The sequence below is a fragment of the Garra rufa genome, chromosome 9 (genome assembly GCF_049309525.1).
Source record: "Garra rufa chromosome 9, GarRuf1.0, whole genome shotgun sequence".
NCBI lineage: Eukaryota > Metazoa > Chordata > Actinopteri > Cypriniformes > Cyprinidae > Garra > Garra rufa.
In genome coordinates, this window is record NC_133369.1 from 158,346 (window position 1) to 177,489 (window position 19,144).

The window sequence follows — 19,144 nt, forward strand, 5'->3', positions numbered from 1 at the left end:
TCATGGGGATGTAAACTTTTGAACAGGGTCATTTTTATAAAAACTATTTTCTATAAAAACTATTATTTTCTCTTGTGGACTATATGTGAACATCTTTTATTGTGAAATATCGTATTCAGGTCAGTACTAAATAAAAAATAACATGCATTTTGTACGATTCCTCTTATTTTGATAAAATAATTAACATTTTGCAGATTCAGAAGGTGTATGTAAACTTTTGACTTTTGCAAAACTTTTGTATGGTTTGAATAGTCACAAAACTGCCATGAAAGCACTATAAATTTTGCAGTATCATCATGTGATATGAAAACATCATCCAGTAAGGCTGTCATTTATCCAGTCAGATGGTTTTCAGCGACCCGTCAGTGAGCTCAAACTTACAACCAGTGCTACTCTTAACATTTATCCATGGTTATTTTTTAGATTGTTCTGATGAATATGATGCACCTCTAATTTTTTTTTATTTTATTTACTAAATACATCAAAGTCAGAGATAAATGTTCATGTTTTTATGCAAACACATAGTTTAATGTGTGCTGGACTTGTTTGACAACATTTTTTCTTCAAGTGTGCATAAGTCGAGAGCAAGTCCTAGCAGGTTTTGAATAAGAGTCAATAAGTCCTTCCATCATCTCTGTCATTTATTTTGTTATAGAAAACTTACAGACGAGAGCTGGCTTCAAAAATGATCTAAACATTTACAACACACTTAAAAAATATCTCTGTGGATCTTGTTGCATTGCATACAAAATATCAAAGCAAGTGTTTTAAAGAAACGAAACAAACACATTTTCAAGCGAACATTCAGGTTTGAAATGATAAAGCAGTATTACTATGACGACATTTGAACAATTTAACAAAAAGAAAAAGTATTCCCTTCTGAAAAAGAATTACACTTTTGGTATACTTTACATGTTTTCAAACACATAATTGCATGTTTGTTGTTATATATTTTTATGAAAATTATAGTATTATAGTTTGAATTATAATTAATTGCAATCCATTGCACATACAAGTTTTTGACCCACTTAAGTAGGACTTGAGTTCATTTTTATATGAAATTTCTTCATTACTTTTCTTTGAAATATGCTTAAGTGTACTGCTGAACTGTACTGACAAGCATTAATGATAAACTAATATTTAAAAACAAAATATCATGTATTGAAATATATTTGTAATTGCACACGTGTTTAATTAAATGTACTATCAATACAACAGTTCAAATGATAATAGTTTACTTGTTTGTGTGCTTTTGTATGTTAGTTGCACATTAAAAAATTACTTCTTTAATATATGACAAAAGATTACAGCGTAATGACTTATGGTGAGACTTGAGAACTGACTTTATACAGTTTAGAATTAAAAATGACCAAAACACCATTTGTTAAAAAAAAAGCTTGTTCAGCATTTGTTTGATTAGATTACACTAATCAAAAAAAAAAAAAAAAATAATAATAATAATTTAATATTATGCATTTTAAGTGTGACTTAAGTGTTTTAATAACATACTTCTTATGCATTTCATTTAAGTTGTTTTAATGAAAGATTAACTAGAAAAGAGCAGGTTATTTAAAGAGTTCATTATGGCTTGAGCCCAAATAGGCAGAATAAGACACACAGACAGAGCAATTAAAACATATCAAAACAGTTCTGGTACTTTCACTAATATCTAGAAGATCTCAATTCTGACTTTTGAGAAGTTCACTAAAAAGTGTCCAAACAGAAAACCTGATGTAGTTTGCATTTGTAAAATATTGAATAGAAACACAGACATTTATTCTCCCAAACATATAAATAAATGCAAATACCCCTCATCGTACCCAAAAATTACACTATGTACAAAAACTCACACAGATCAGTCACGGCTCGTCCCAGCGAGCACACGGTCTCGTTTGTGTAAGGTCACGTCTGTGGTCTCTGATGCTGTTGTCTCTAGATTGGCTCGTCTGTTAATGTGCTAATAGCTGTGAATAGACGTCCTGTCTCAAGCTGTTGACTAGCAGAAGGTGACATTGAAAGCTGCGTTTTCAGATGAGATGCATACTGTGTTGGCAACAGCAGTGACAGTGCCAGTTCCCCCAACATATGCTGATGACACACTGTTTGCTGTCAATACACACATATTCCATACCATTGTAATTCTTTTTCAAATCTCTGTTAGAGGAAACCCGCCTCTTTTGAAAAAGTTCAAAATGCCACCCTAGGACTCCATAACTGTAATATTTAACATTAAAAGACAGCTTGTATAATACACAGGTGCCATGACACTTTTTTTGATGTTTGAAAAGATACAGAAAGAAGCAGGGTCAACTGTAACATAAGATTTCTTCAATCGCAATCTGTTTAACAAGCTCAGTGGATTTTTCTCTCTCTGCCGGAAAGAACTCTGAATATTTCACTCTGTAAGAAAAAAAAAAGTGTATTTTCTGAATTTGGTTTTGTATTTATGTATAAATCTGTTAATATTAACAACATCATTGGTAGCTATACAAAATTCATTTTATTATGCCATTGAATAAAAAAAAAAAAAAAAAAAATGAAGGTCCTATTATGCTTTTTCACTTTTTGAATTTTAGCCAGCGTGTGGTGTGTATGTTTGGGCCTAAAAAACATCTACAAAGGCTACATCTACATTAATCCGTTTCCAAGCGCTTTTCAGAAGTCTCTCATCCACACTGAAACTTAGGAAAACATTAAATTTGCCTTACTGCGTTTGCGTAAAGCCTACAAAAATATACAGACAGAACAGACATAAGTTTTAATGCAATTCCTCTGGCAGGATCATTTTATTTACAGAAATATCTCATCATTTACTGACGCATCCATGTCGCTTTCACTCATATTTTATCCGAAAAGCAGCTGTCCTCATGTTTTGCCGTATGTAAATCTCTTTAGCAGCAGTCTGACAGTGAATATCACATAACAGGGACAATTACCGGAATGAACATAGACATCTATTGGTACAATATGCGTCACATGACTGAATATGCGTCTTCGTTTTCAAAAGCATTTTCAAATTTATCCACTTTGGAGAGCTTTGTTTTCCTTGGACAAAAATTCTGTCTCAGTGTGGATGGGGTCAAAGTTACAAATCTCAAAGTCCACTCCAAAGGGAGGTATTTATTTTTTAAAAATCCCTTTTCAAGAACTACAATAAACGTCTCCTTTGGACTACAGCGTTTGTTTTCCGGATGGTATGATGTTACAACTCGACCCATTAGAATATCATCCCGCCTACGGAAATTCGAATCAGTGGCGGGTGGGAAGGGACGAGGTGTGGGATTCGTCTAACCTTAGCGATGTAGCATGGACAGCCGCTTCAGGAATGCTTCAGCAAGCCTTAGGGCAGCTCGTATAAATGCAAGCATTGACTAAAGTAGGGCTGCAACTAACGATTATTTTGATAATCGATTAGTTCACCGACTAATTTTTCGATTAATCGATTAGTTGGCTTAAAAATGTCAATTATTTATTTATTTTTTAAATCACACTATTCCAAATTCTGAATGCTATGAAAACACAGTGCTTAATTTACAACAATTCACCTGTCGTAATAAAGAGAAAAGACAAATATCTGAAGAAAAACACACTAACAAGCATAAAAAACAGTGTTTCTGCTATTTATTCTGCCGTGTCGGTGTTTAGTGTCCCTCCAACAGCAGCAGCAGCATCAGCGAGCGCAAGTGCCTTCAGCAGAGTTCCACGTTCAGATGCACGCAGTAAGATTAAACTGGCCGCAAAGCCCCAGCTAAAGTAATTACCATGAATGTGGCGGGGGAAAAGTAAGGAGATATTCAAATTATTTATTAATAAACTAGTATTTTCTGAGTCAGTGTCGCAAAGATCTGCTCACTGGATGCGCTTTTAAAGCCTAAATGCATCTTTATGGATTAGGCCTATATCTAATAAAATAGTTTTGTTTTCGATTTGAATTATTTCGTTTTATAGTAGTGCAGTAATAATTTAAAGTAAATCTATTAGGCTACTCTTACATTTATGAGCAAAAATGAAGTTTCACATGGCGCTTGCACCTTCATGTCCTGTAAAGCTTTCGAACGATTAGATGTGCGCCTATAGGGCCTACACATTTATCTAAGTTAAACGATTAAACTAACATTGTGATTTGCTTTCAGCTTTTTTATATATATATCTAAGGATTTTAATTTAAATCGTGATGATTTGAGAAGGCTAAATTCATATGTCGGCCGCTGGGCGCTTCGTTACTTTAAAAAACAAAAACTTGAATTTCACAAATAAAAAGTGTTCCAAATATATTTCTAAATTAACTTTATAAACTAAAGAAACGAAAATAAATGTAATTACCTTGTTATTAAAAACAGCAGCTGCGCAATGGGGAAGAGAAAGAGAGGTTCCAGTCGGAATCGGGCCAGTAATTCTGATCAGCTGTCGAGGTTGTTTTTTGCAACGAATGTTTGTTTAATAGCCTATTTAACTCTTATTTAGGCTACTTTCTTATTTAAATGTTTTATTTCGTTGATTTATTTTAGCGTTTTGTAGGTTGCTTCTTCAACGACGGAGCTGCTAAACACGCTCGTTTCTTAATAATGTTTGAGGCTCATTTCTTTATATATAAACACCGCACCACCGTAGTTGGTAAAAATCTGCCACCGTCACAGCCCTGGCCTATAGTTCCTACCCTTCATAAATAGGCTACGTGCACTATATATTGTATTTAAATCTAAATTTAACATTCAACGGCTGACATGAATGTTTTTGCGCTGACTCAGTATTAGGCTAAGTGTCTCCCTGTCTGTGTTCTGTGTTCCGGCTGTCTGACGCTCATTCAGTAAAGATTTAAACTTAACACAGACTGCCAAGATGGACTTTTATGCATAAATGGAAATGCTTGTGTGAATTTGTGACATTTACAGATAAGGATATGACCGTAAACTAAAAGTTTTCATACGAGCATGCGAACGAATCTGTCAAAGCGCCTCACAGGGCAAGCCATTACGCTATCAGCTTCAAAATAGAGATAGTTTAAAATAAAGAATTCTCATGTTTTGAGCAGCTCAGATCACGTATCTCTCCTGCAGCATCTCAGTCTGTTTCCTCCACTCTTCTTAGATGCATTATGTCTATAGACATGCGTCATTCAGTGCTGTAATTTGACGTGATCATCTGAAGTGCACGTGCACTGTGGGCGGACCCGACTAATCGATAATGAGAATCGTTGTCGACGAATTTCATTATCGATAATAATCGATTTTATCGATTAGTTGTTGCAGCCCTAGACTAAAGTGTCTTCGAACTGCTCCAGTAGCAATGCTGGAGCCGCACCATTGACATGTGCGGTATAGAGAGCCACTACTGATGTAAGTGACGATTTATTCATCATACAGTGTAGATAGCTTCGCTAGCCTTATGCTGGAGCTGGTTTCGGGCATGTAAATAATTCAATAAATTAACACAATAATGATAATATCATGTATCTCGCAGGCTGACGATAGGACCAACACTACTGTAGCGTATTATTTACTCACCCTCTATGCATCCTAGGTGTATATGACTTCCTTCTTTCAGAGGAATGCAATCGGACTTATATTAAAAATAATCCTGGCACTCCCAAACTTTAGGACGGCATAGAATGAACTGCATAGACAAGTGTTTCTCTCCATCAGTCCAAAACAAGTCGAGCCATAATAAAAAAAAAGTGCCTCACATGGCTCAGATGGGTTAGTAAAAGCCACCTCTAGGGATCCGATGTGTTTTTCTAAAAAAAAAAAAAAACTCCATATTCTAAATATAAGAATCACTTTAATCTAGCTTGCGCAGTTGTACACGTGACAATTCCAGGCAGTCACACCAAACTGCCTGAGTGCATTTATTATTATAATATTATTAATTTGATTGCAACATTATATTGTCCTAAACTCTATTTTTCACCGTTTATCACTTGCAAAAACACTGCATCCGTAGGGGCTGCCATTGTTGTTTCGTGGGCTATGTGACGTCAGAGCGCGGAACTGGGAGTATATCGATCTAGAATGAGTTCACGGGTGGGAAGTCACAGGTTTGACTGCATTATTTCAAAAAATTTTAGTTAGCAACATAATTAACTGCATGACATATTTTAGCTAATATAATCATACTATTTAGGTAATATAATTCGATTACTTTTGGCCTAACTCATTCAACACATTGATTTAAATAGGATAATATTGTACCATAATAATAAAAAAATATATATATACAAAGAGTAAGAAAATATATTACAATCATTGTAATTAACAAATGTGCATTAAACATTATATTACATCAAGGTTTGCCAAACTGCTGAAGGTTTGTAAGTTTAATAAAAAGGTAACAATTAATTCAATCATAAAACTTTAAAATTAAAACAAATCATTTTAAAGTAACAAATAAAATAAATCACTTTTTTATCATTTTAATTTTTTTTGTTTGTTTGTTTATCTGCACGCCATGTGATGTGACTATTAACCAATGTCAGACAACTGTGAACAGCAAATATGATACTTAGTTATTAAAATATTTATTTTGAAATCTCAAAGTAAATGTATTAGGTGAAAAAGGTTCAGATGAACAAAAGTTTGGGAATATCTGCATTACATGTAAATAAGAGGAACATAATCAATAAATTACGAATTTATTGCAATTGTGTGAATATTATGTAATCAATTAAAAAAAGTAACTGTAATCTGACTATTTATACAAGAATTTTAAAATGTAATTTACTCTAATTTCCCCTTAATTTGTAAGAACAATCAAACCATACGTGTTTACGGTGTATGGCACCTAAAAAGTAATTGTTTTTCAAATGATTTGGGCTGCAGATAATTAGTGCCAGAGATTTCTACAATCTACTTAGGTACTTAGGATCATGTCCATCACAATTAACAGAGCTGTCTACACTGAGACATGCATGACAGATGCCAATTTTCCATTTTGACACGCTACAGCTACTCCAACCACTTTCATTTGTCATTCTGTCTGAAATAAAATGAGGTTTTTTTTATGTATTTTAGTCATTTATTACAGTGGCCTCCTGTGTTGTTATTTCTATACTATTAGTATTTATTAATAAATTGAAATGGCTTTTATTTTATATGTTCAGTTTTCATTTATGTTAGTAATTTTATGTTTTTGTCTTTTTTTTATTTCTATTGATTGATTCAAACTTATTTTTCATATATTTACAGTTTAATTACAAAAATTATGGAGCAACTTTATATTAAATGGTTCAACTATGTCATTAAAAATTAACCAATTCATGATTTCTGTTGTTTCATCTACAATTAAATGGAAAATGAAGTAAAAATGAACATAATAAGTACTTCTTCTGACATGACAACATAGTAGTTAAGACACCTAATATCAACAAAAGTTTAATTTTTTTAAATTTTAGTTTTAGTTCAAATTAAGAACACCAGTGGCTTGAAAACCACAATCTGATGTTTCTGGTCACTTAATGTTACTCCTACCTCTCTAATCTGGCCATAGATGGAGAAAACCATTAGACCAGTGACCAAGTAATCTCAGACATCTTCCCTATGGTCTCACTGAAATAACAGACACACAGCCTGCAAGTCCACCTCCAAGTGTGTCATTAGACACGAAGACACAGCGTGTGCCAGTGTTAGTAAATCCAAATGTTAGTCCGCACTGATATCTTGTCCCTGAGGTATCGCCACCTTTCTGTCTTTCTCCATAGTAATGCTGGACAGGTGTTCACTGAGGAGGTGTTTTCAGGATCCCTGTTTCTCCTCTGAGCTCTCTGGAGAGAGCGTAGCCTCCTGTGACGCTGGAGACTGAGCTCCTTCGGGACCATCTGCAGAGCAAACCGACAGGTTAACGCACAGAATGGCAAATCTATGTCTGTGTGTCAGTGAATCTGACTGACCTGTGAGCGAAAGCTCGGCTAGTTTGAGGGGCAGATCCGAGGGACTGACACCTGCAGGAGAGCCCAGGATGTCAGGCAGAGCATTTCGTCGACCTGATCGACCCGACGACGCAAAATCCAACGCCGGCTCCACCTCCGTCATCTCACCACTGCCATTCTACAATCAAAATGATGAAAAACAGCCCAATTAAAGACGGTTTCAGAGAAGCCTAGGATTTATTATAGCACTTTATTTTATTTTTTTACAGTCCTTTTCTGCATATACATACTATGTACAGTTGAGGTCAAACGTTTACAACCCTTATTTAAGAATCTGCAAAATGTTAATTATTTTACCAAAATAAGAGGGATCATACAAAATACATATTCTTTTTTTTATTTAGTACTGACCTGAATAAGATATTTCACATAAAAGATGTTTACATTTAGTCCACAAGACAAAATAGTAGTTGAATTTATAAAAAAAGACCCTGTTCAAAAGTTTACATGCCCTTGAATCTTGAATACGGTTTTCTTAATCCTGAATGGCTGTTTTTTTTTTTTGGTGATAGTTGTCTCTTGTTTGTCCCGAACAGTTAAACTGCCTGCTGTTCTTCAAAAAAATTCAGGTCCCACAATTTTTTTGGTTTTCCAGCATTTCTGTGTATCTGAACCCTTTTCGACAATGACTGTATGATTTTGAGATCCAAAACCTTAAACCATGCATTAAGAGCCGGGGGGTGAAAACTTTTGAAGAGAATGGAGATGTGTACATTTTTCTTATTTTGCCTAGATATTGTATTTTTTTCCATTTAGTACTACCCTTCATAAGCTACAAAAAATACTTTTCTAGAAGACAAAATAAGTTACATTTACCCTTATCTTTAAATTCAAAAAGTTTTCACCCCCCTTAATGCATTGTGTGTCCTTCTGGAGCATCAGTGAGCGTTTGGACCTTCTGTAATAGTTACATATGAGTCCCTCAATTGGATCTCAAAATCATACAGTCATTGTTGGAAAGGGTTCAAATACACAAAAATACTGGAAAACCAAAGAATTTTTGGGACCCAAAGGATTTTTCTAAAGAACAGCGGGTATTTTAATTGTTCAGGACAAACCAGGGACTTAAGACAACTATTACTAAACAAAAAACAAACAAACAAACAAACAAACAAACAAAAAAAAAACACAGCTGTGGATCATTTAGGTATACATAATTAAGAATCAAGGGGATATAAACTTTTGAATGGAGTAATTTTTTTTTTTTTTTATATAAATTCAACTATTATTTTCTCTTGTGGACTATGTGAAATATCTTATTCAGGTCAGTACTAAATAAACAACTAAATAACATGCATTTTGTATGACCCCTTATATTTTGGAAAAATAATTAACATTTTGCAGATTCTGAAAGAGGAATGTAAACTTTTGACCTCAACAGTACTTCTTGTAGTATAAAGTAGTATTCTGAAAATAAAATAAAAACATTGGAAAAAAATCACATTGTGTTTGAAACATCACGTTTGCTTATTAATTGCATGATATATATTAAATGTGTGTTATTGCATAAAGTGTTATGTGCGTTTACTGCAAACCCTACTGAGGATAGTACACATACTTGAATAAATGCAGAAACTGTTGTTTCTATGGTAATGGATAAAAAATAACCTCTGCTAGACAAGCATAGAACTGTACTTTTCCTTTCCTCTCTTCCTGTTTAGTGGCTCTTTGTGAACCCTCTGCCCTCATGTGTTTTCACAGTTTTTTTTTTTTTTTTTTTTTTTGCATTATGGCAATAAAAATTGGTGAGAGGCTGCTTACTGCAGAGCAAATGGGTGGCACTCACGGTGGAGATAGACGTCCAGCAAAGAGGAGTGAATGTAATTTGTGCAATATGTGGAGGTTGCACCCAACCCGAATCTAAACTACAACTCTATCCCTTCACCCTATTAGACATCCAGAAAGGTGGCTGGAGCTGTAAATAATTTGACTCTGCAGTGAGTTTTGGAAATATTAAGTATTTATGTAACATGATGGTACTCTTTTGCCCTTTTTGCAGCTTGACGCTTCAGTTGCCACTCATTGAAGAATTAATGGCATGGAATTGTGACCACAGTCTTCAAAATACCTCTTTTGTTTTCCACAAATGAAAGCAAAGCAGGTTTGAAATAATGTGAAGATGAGCTAAATATGAACATATTTTTAGTATAACAACTTGCCTAATTAAAAATGTTGATACCTACCCCAAACTGATAATAACAAAGCTATTACTTGCCTAAATGTATCCAGTGTAATATTATGCAAAGTATAACTTCTACAGTATGTCTGTAAGATTCACCAACAGACATGTACACACACACACACACACACACACACACACACACACACACACACACACACACACACACACACACACACACACACACACACACACACACACACACACTGATAGCAAGCCATCTGTTCTCACTCTGGCCTCGTACCAAAAGAGTTCATCTAGTTTACTTTAGGTCTGGAGGGCATCATCTCCCCCTCCTATCCTCTGTGGGAATGCCCTTTATGCCAAAACCTCAACAGTTTTTTTTTTTTTTTTAAGTTGTATTTAAAATGAAAACTGTCATGTTTGTTCACATCTAACATCTTTATACTTGCTTGTACTTTTCTAGCTAAATTTTTATTTTATTTGATCTTTTATGTTCCACATCTTTGTTCAAATCTTTTTGGATAAATGCATCTGCTAAATGAATGCATGTAAATGTAAGACGTTTAGCCTGCGGAGGCTGATAAAGCCTGGTCTAAAGGGCTCTTGAGTCTAGAGCACGGCCTCTCTTTACTAATGGGGCCTTTGTTACATGTGTGCGCGGATTCTTACAAGACCAAAAACTCGGAAAGAAAAGACACAACAATAAATGGAAAATTGTGCTATTCCAATGAATCCAAATAAAACTAAATCAGCTTCTTTAGCCAAGAATCTAGCTAGCTAGCCTGCTTCCTAGCAGTGATTAATGCTCATTTTGAATAATTCATATTTATTCATTTTGTGTTGACTGTGCATGCCAACATGCTATAAGTTCTGTACAGAACAGAAATGATTAGTTCACTAATATTTTTATTTGAAGTGACAGCAGTAATGAATACAGAAAAATAATAATAAATATACTGTGGCCGGGCGGGGAACAGCACGACAAGACAAGACTTTTAGTTGAGCCCCGGAGGGTGAGTTTATTGAACAGACTTAAGTGAAACGGTGAAGTGGCAGGTGAATGTGCGTCGGTGCTCCGTGAGAGGTGAAGTCCTTGTCGTGCAGAATTCCCCAGGAAGGTGCAAGCAAACGGGTAGGTGCTTGAAGGTGAGTTCGCGGTGGTGGCGGTGTCCAGAAGTGACGGTGGCCAATCGTTCACGGCGAATCTGTAGGGGGAAATGAGAGCAGAGAGCAGGTAAGCTTCAACCTCATCGGAGATAGTTTCTCAGTGATCTGTGGTGAGCAACCGGCTTTTGTAGGGGCGGCGTCCGTGAACGATTGGTCCGTGGTGATGAGGTCCAGGTGTTTGGCGTGAGTTGCCAGGGCGACGCTGATTGTGCCTCGGGACTCCCGCCACACTCCCCCCCCCAAGCGACGTCCTGGTCCTGGTGGCAGAAACAAAAGGGGAGACAGGGGGTGGGAGGGGAATGACCCCTGACAGACCTGCATACGCTGCCCAAGACCGAGAGAGTCCGTCAGCGTTGGAGTTGCTGGATCCGGCCCGGTGGCGCACATCGAAGTGGAAGTCCTGGAGCGAGAGGAACCACCTCGTGACCCGGGCGTTAGTGTCTTTGGCCCGGGCCATCCACTGTAGCGGTGCATGATCTGTAAACAGTGTAAAATGTCGACCTAATAAATAGTACCTCAGCTCCAGGACTGCCCACTTGATGGCGAGAGCTTCTTTCTCTACCGCGGCGTAGTTGCGCTCGGCCTTGGACAGCTTCCGGCTGATGTACACAATCGGATGCTCCTCTCCCTCCTGGACCTGGGAGAGCACGGCCCCCAATCCCGTGTCGGAGGCATCCGTTTGGAGCAGGAAGGGACAGTTGAAGTCTGGGGCACGCAGGACGGGCTCGGTGGTCAGGGCCTCCTTGATGCGCCGGAAGGCCTCCTCGGTTTCCCCAGACCAACGGATCCGCTCTGGCTGTCCCTTCCTGGTCAGGTCTGTCAGAGGGGCGGCTATAGAGGAAAAGCCGGGGATAAAGCACCGATAATAACCCGCCAACCCCAAGAAGGCACGTACCTGCGACTTGGTGGATGGCTTAGGGGCATCCATAATGGCTTTGACCTTGTCCTCCTGAGGCCGGATGAGTCCTCTTCCCACTTTGAAGCCGAGGTACCTGCCTTCGTTCATGGCTAGGTGGCATTTGCGGGGGTTGGCGGTTAGTCCAGCCCGGCGAAGCTCCAACAGCACCCTGCGCAGCCGCTCCAGGTGGTCTTCCCACGCCTCCGAGTGGATGACCACGTCGTCGAGGTACGCTGCGGCATAGGCCTGATGGGGACGGAGGATTACATCCATTAGTCGTTGAAAGGTGGCGGGGGCCCCATGCAGGCCAAAGGGGAGAACCCGGTACTGCCAGTGCCCCGAGGGCGTCGAGAAGGCCGTTTTGGGCTTGGCGTCGGCCGAGAGGGGGACTTGCCAGTAGCCTTTGGTGAGGTCGAGTGTTGTGATGTACCGAGCCCTCCCCAACCGTTCCAGGAGCTCATCCACTCGGGGCATGGGGTAGCTGTCAAAGTCGGAGATGTCGTTTAGGCGTCGGTAGTCATTACAGAACCTCAGGGTGCCGTCGGGCTTCGGGACCAGGACAATCGGGCTGGACCACGGGCTCCGTGATGGTTCTATTACCCCCAGCTTGAGCATCTTTTGGACTTCCGCCTCTATAGCCTGCCGGCGGGCCTCTGGGACTCGGTAGGGCCGTTGCCGGACGAGGACGCCCGGAGGGGTGCAGATGTCGTGGCTTAGGACATTAGTCTGGCCGGGGCTGTCGGAGAAGACGTCCAGGAACTGACCGACCAGGTGCCGCAGCTCCGTCTTCTGTGTGGCTGACAGGTTGGGATTGACATCTACAACCGCGGGATCTTGGGAGGCGAGGGCGGCGAGCTGGTCCCGGTCCCCGATCCACTTCTTCAACAGGTTAACGTGATATAATTGGTTTACTCTTCTTCGGCCGGGTTGTCTTACCCGGTAGTTAACTGGGCCCACTCGCTCCTCAACCGTGTAGGGCCCCTGCCACTGGGCCAAGAACTTGCAGGCTGCGTTGGGGACCAGGACCATCACCCTATCTCCAGGTTGGAACTCCCGCGGTTGGGCCGCCCGGTTGTAGAGACGTTGCTGGGCCTGTTGGGATTTCACCAGGTGTTCCCGGACTAACGGCATGACCCGGTCGATCTTCTCCCGCATGTCTCGGACGTGCTCGACGACGGTCCGGTAGACTGCCGGCTGCTGCTCCCAGGCTTCTCGGGCTACGTCGAGGAGGCCACGGGGTTGCCGGCCGAAGAGGAGTTCGAAGGGAGTGAACCCTGTGGAGGCCTGTGGTACCTCCCGGATGCCGAACAGCACATAAGGCAAGAGCAGATCCCAGTCCTTTTTGTCTTCGGCGGCCACCCGTCGCAACATCTGTTTTAAGGTCTGGTTGAACCTCTCGACGAGCCCGTCGGTCTGGGGGTGGTAGACCGAGGTCCTCACTTGCTTTACCTTCAGCAGCCGGCAGAGGTCAGCCATTAGCCGGGACATAAAGGGGGTTCCCTGGTCGGTCAGTATCTCCGACGGTAGACCCACCCGGCTGGAGAGCAGGAACAGCTCGCGAGCGATGGCTTTGGCGGTGGCTTGGCGGAGGGGGACTGCTTCTGGGTACCGGGTGGCGTAGTCCACGATAACGAGGATGTGCTCGTGTCCCCGGCCAGACCTCGGCAACGGCCCCACGATGTCCATCCCGATTCGCTCAAAGGGCACCCCGATGATGGGTAATGGAATCAGCGGGCTGGGGGGAGGTTTTCTGGGTGACGTGCGCTGGCACGTAGGGCAGGCCTGGCAAAACCTCCTGACCTCGGCCTCCAGGCCGGGCCAGTGGAATCGATCCCGAATCCGTTGCGTCGTGTTTTGGGCTCCCAGGTGACCAGCCATGGGGTGCGAATGTGCCAACTCTAGGACCAGCTCCGTCTTGGTCTTTGGGACGACCAGCAGGTGTTTGACCTCCCCCCGTCGCTCCGCGACGCAGTATAGCAGACCGTTCTGGACGACGAAATATGGGAGAGGGTGAGGTGCCGGGAGGACTTCCTTTCCCTCCAGGATGCGGACCTGTCGCCAACAGTGCTTCAGCCGGTCGTCCTCCTTCTGGGCGCGGCCAAAGTCTCCCCCGCCCGTAACCTGCCGGAAGACATCATGGAAGAGGTTAGTATTACGGGAGGGGGACTCACCATCTCTCCCACTGTCGGTTGTCAACAGGTTGGTATGGCCTCGAGATCCCCGCGACGGCGGCCGATGCTGGTGGTGCCGAGGACGAGGGGACCGGGCAGCTTCGGCGAGGGCAGCCTCCAACCCCGGCCAGTCGCGCCCCAACAGCAATGGGACCGGCAGGTCGCTTACGACTCCGACTTCCAGGGTCCAGGCTTTTCCATCCCTACGAAAGGTAAGTAGACTTGTAGGTACCTGACGGGTGTCACCGTGGACACACGTGATAGGCATCGTTGACTTGGGGGCTGGCCGGGGTTCTAGGGGTCCGGGCCTGGCGAGGGAGACTGAACTTCCGGAGTCGAGGAGGGCCCGATACCGTCGTCCTCGAATCATGACGAAGGTCGTGGGGGCTCCTGGTGGCGTTTCCCGGTGCACCACGCAGCCGGTCATCCAGGCTTTGGGGGTCGGTGATGGTGGATCGGTGGGCATTGGCTCGTCGCGGGGACTGGGCGGTCTGTATACTGCGCGGGGGTGCGCCTCTGGCGTGCGTCGCTCCTGGTTCACCCTCCGGGGGAAAGGCGGCGCTCGCTCCCCGGCCTCCCGGTGGAAGGCTGCGTCCGCCAGCTCCACGGCGTCAACCAGCTCGGCTAGAGTTCTTGGACCCTTCATCCCGGCCGCCTGCTTCATTGAACGCGGTAGCGCTCTCAGCACCCGGTCGACTACTACTTTCTCGACTACCTGGGCCGGAGATGGCGAGTTCTCTAGTAACCAATGCTCTGCTAACCGCATCAGATCGGCTATTTGAGCGCGAATTGGCAACCGTGCTTTAAACTCCCAGTCATGAAAACGCTGTGCAGCCGCAACGGCTGAAAGCCCCAAACGCCCTAAAATTTCTCTCTTTAATTCACTATAGTTATTTTGTGCTGCTGCTGGCAATGAAAAATACGCCCGTTGGGCCTCACCAGAAAGCAGCGGTGCCAATATCTCCGCCCAAATTCCTCTCGCCCAACCCTCTGTGCGAGCGACAGACTCAAACATTTTGAGGTAAGCCTCAATATCATCATCTGCGGTCAGTTTAGGTAGTAGTCGAGCGGCGGCGGCGCGGGGGTCCGGCAGCGGGACGGTGTGAGCAGCCGGGGCACGTAGTTCTGCCAAATATCCTTGAATCTGTCCATGTTGCTCCGTCAACAGTTCAAAGCATTGCTGCTGGCGGACGCTAACCTCGGTGAGTTGTTTGACCAGTTCTTCCATGATCTCGGGGAGCGGCGCGCCCTGAAAAAAACAGAACCGGAAGTGAATGGGGCAAGATGGCGGTGTAAACAAACAGTGAGTCTTGCTCGTCGGTGTTCTCAGGCCCGGAAACTTGCCCGCATTCTCCACCACCTTGTGGCCGGGCGGGGAACAGCACGACAAGACAAGACTTTTAGTTGAGCCCCGGAGGGTGAGTTTATTGAACAGACTTAAGTGAAACGGTGAAGTGGCAGGTGAATGTGCGTCGGTGCTCCGTGAGAGGTGAAGTCCTTGTCGTGCAGAATTCCCCAGGAAGGTGCAAGCAAACGGGTAGGTGCTTGAAGGTGAGTTCGCGGTGGTGGCGGTGTCCAGAAGTGACGGTGGCCAATCGTTCACGGCGAATCTGTAGGGGGAAATGAGAGCAGAGAGCAGGTAAGCTTCAACCTCATCGGAGATAGTTTCTCAGTGATCTGTGGTGAGCAACCGGCTTTTGTAGGGGCGGCGTCCGTGAACGATTGGTCCGTGGTGATGAGGTCCAGGTGTTTGGCGTGAGTTGCCAGGGCGACGCTGATTGTGCCTCGGGACTCCCGCCACAATACTTATAATAACAATACTACTTATAGCAAACAAACCAACCAATGAGAAACAAGCACAAGACTATAGCAACCAATGAACAAACAGAACAGAGAACCACATGGCAAAACATAAACCAATGACAGCATGACACATAGAACAGAGGAACCAATAGCAGGAATACACGAGGGAAAAGGAAGCAAGACACTAACAGCATGAATCAAACTACGAAATAAAAGACATGAAAACATGAACCCAAAAACAAAACCCAACGTAACTAATTGTTTTTATTTTTTTATTCAATTATGTTTTTTACTCCTACAGTTGCATGATGCATTTCTGATTTCAAATTGTAGCTTTATAATTTCTTACAATCTATAAAATTTCATTAAAATTATTTTGTCATTAAAAAAATCTCTTAAAATACATACTTTCTCTGTGACATGTATTGTATTTTATTTTTATTTTTTAATACAAATTAATTAAAATTAATATTGATATAAATAGGTTTAGGTTTACTTTTTTAGGTTTGGAAACTTATGTTATAATCAATAATCCATTAGTTTTAATTCCAGAGCTAACTAACTGACTAATTCCACAGCAGCAGAAGATAACACCTTAAACTCTTAATAGTCAGTGGCTGATTACAAAAACAAAATGATTAATAGGTGCAAATCCATATTAAGTGTACAAAGTGAAATGTGTTTGTGTCTTGGTAATGCAGGTCAGTGTATATTTAGACAGATGAAACTCCTACAGTCATTCACAATGCAAAAATAAAATGAATCAAAATAAACAGCAGCAATAACAGAACTCATATTGCACCATTCATAAGCTGAGTGCTTTATCGCAGTGTGAATTGTTAATGCCCCCACAATCCCACAATGTTAAATAGGCTCGTTTAAAGGTCTTTAATTACTGTCCCTCTATTTATAGAATGTTAGAGCATGTGTCTCGTCCCCTTGTTCCGCTTCCATGGCAACCGCCACATTATCATCCACAGAAATGTAAAGCACAGACTTAATCATGCATTTACACAAAACGCCTGTGATAAAAAAATAAATAAAATCAGAACAGAAGCTATTAAATACAGACATGCTTGGGGTTATTAGAGACATTATTATCAGAGACACTAAGACGAAAGAGATGATTCAATTAAATTAAGCAGATGTCTCTCTGTCATTTTAACTACTAGCTCTTTTTTTGCCCTTCTTCGCACCTTATATTCTGTATTTTTTTTCTTTCTAAGCCTTTTTAAAGGATCAAAGTCTATTTTTCACACTTCAAGTATTTTAGACACATTAGTGAGAAATTGTTTCTTCTTATCCCTGGCTAAACCACAAACACACACACATGCACACGCACACGCACACACGCACAGGAGCACAGCATCTTTACAATTGCTCAATTAAAATAAATATTCCTTACAATTCTCAAGTGTCTGATTTCTTTAGTTATCCAAGAAGTACAATAAAACAACATTCAGAGGACTTGTCCCCAGGCAAATGTCCCCAACCCTTACGAAAAATACGTTTATTCAAGTGTGTCATTAATATACTTCTTTTAAACTAAAAATAGTATATTTTAAGTATAAGTATATTTTCAGTCTACTTTGCATGTACTTTTCAGAAATGTGCTTTATATACTTTAGAAATTACTTCTGACTTCAGAAATTAATCTTGTACAGAATTTACAAAACACAAGTGAAGAAGAAACCGAAACAACAGATGCTTCCACATGTAATCTAACACAATTGTCCGACATAAAACAGCATCAAAACCATTGATTTGTAAAACTGTAACATTATGGAATAAAATATCGACCCACGAAGAGGTAATAATGACTGTCAAGCTTTGGGGTGTTGATCGACTACGTTTTGATTATCATGAATAGTATTTTGTTTAGCTTTTTGTTTCAAAATGCTTTTTTTAATATTTGTTTATTTTTTATTCATGAAACTTACCCACATTTAAGTGTTTATAAAAAAGAATGCATGAAGCTGGAATAAAATGTTTTCGTTTACAAGCAGATAACCGGTTCCTTCTTTTAATGTTTTGTATGTTCAGATATTCATATAAAATATAAACAAATTGATACCTAAATAGGGACAGTAGTAGTATACTTAAAGTATGATGTAAAGTATACTTGAAGAAAACTTAGAAGTATACTTGCTGTATAAAACTACTAAACTAGTAGTTTACTGAGACTTCAAAGTGTACTAAAAATGCATAAAAAAGTATTTAATTAGTAAACTATCAGTGTACCTATAAGTTCATTTTTGGTATACTTGCAGTACATACTAGCAGTGTACTCAAAGTTTTTTTTAATGTTATACTTAAAAGTATACTTTTACTGTATATACTTTAGTACTGAAATAGTGTCCTTAGACTACTAGTACACTGATATTTGTATACTTACTACATAAAGTATACTTAAACATACACTTGAACTTTACTTAAGTATACTTAATAAAATAAACTTTAAAGTATACTTCTTTTTGGTAAGGATTAACATCCTGAATGGCCGCTGGAACATTCGAGGGTTTGCAGAGGCCATTTAGGGGAGGTTCTGGGCACCTGTTTTTGTTATCTAGGTTTTGAATGTACAGTGCCCTGCAAAAGTATTCATACCTCTTATTTATTTTTATTTTTTTCACGTTTTGTAATGTTGCTGTCTTTAGTTTTAGATTCATTCTTTTCCCACATCAATCTACACACCATGTGCTATTATGACAAAGCAAAAACAGAATTGTCACAACTTCATAAATTTATATATAAAAAAAAAAAAAATACAATTAAATAAATAAAATAAGTACATTGCATAACTCAGTACTTAGTTGAAGCCCCTTTACAGCCTCAAGTCTTTTTGGGTATGATACAACAAGATTTGCACATCAACATTTGGCAGTGATCTGCCATTCGCCGCCTCACCTCTTAATTCTGAATGTTGGCACTTATAATTCAGTACATTTTTGAGTTTTGCCATTCTGTCTATTTGGTGCAGCCTGTGCATTATGACTCTTCACGTATTTTTTATTTTTTTTTCATGATTATTATTATTATTA

The 19,144-nt window shown here is 40.6% G+C and overlaps 1 protein-coding gene across 1 annotated transcript; it reads right to left on the reverse strand.

Annotated features, from left to right (window-relative positions):
• Positions 1-628: 628 nt before the first annotated feature.
• Positions 629-8,034, reverse strand: LOC141343058 (cAMP-dependent protein kinase inhibitor beta-like). The gene is made up of 2 exons (XM_073847651.1): positions 7,883-8,034; positions 629-7,810 (listed from the first exon to the last, which is right to left on the reverse strand). The coding sequence occupies exons 1-2, from the start codon at positions 8,022-8,024 to the stop codon at positions 7,728-7,730; spliced, it is 225 nt and encodes a 74-aa protein (XP_073703752.1). The 5' UTR covers positions 8,025-8,034; the 3' UTR covers positions 629-7,727.
• Positions 8,035-19,144: the final 11,110 nt, after the last annotated feature.

What these genes read in the sequence shown, in the direction of transcription:
- LOC141343058 (XM_073847651.1), bottom strand. Translation starts at nt 8,024, where the DNA reads ATGACGGAGGTGGAGCCGGCGTTGGATTTTGCGTCGTCGGGTCGATCA. An exon ending in AGCCGAGCTTTCGCTCACAG is followed by an intron (nt 7,811 to 7,882) that starts GTCAGTCAGATT and finishes TTTGCTCTGCAG; the next exon opens with ATGGTCCCGAAGGAGCTCAG.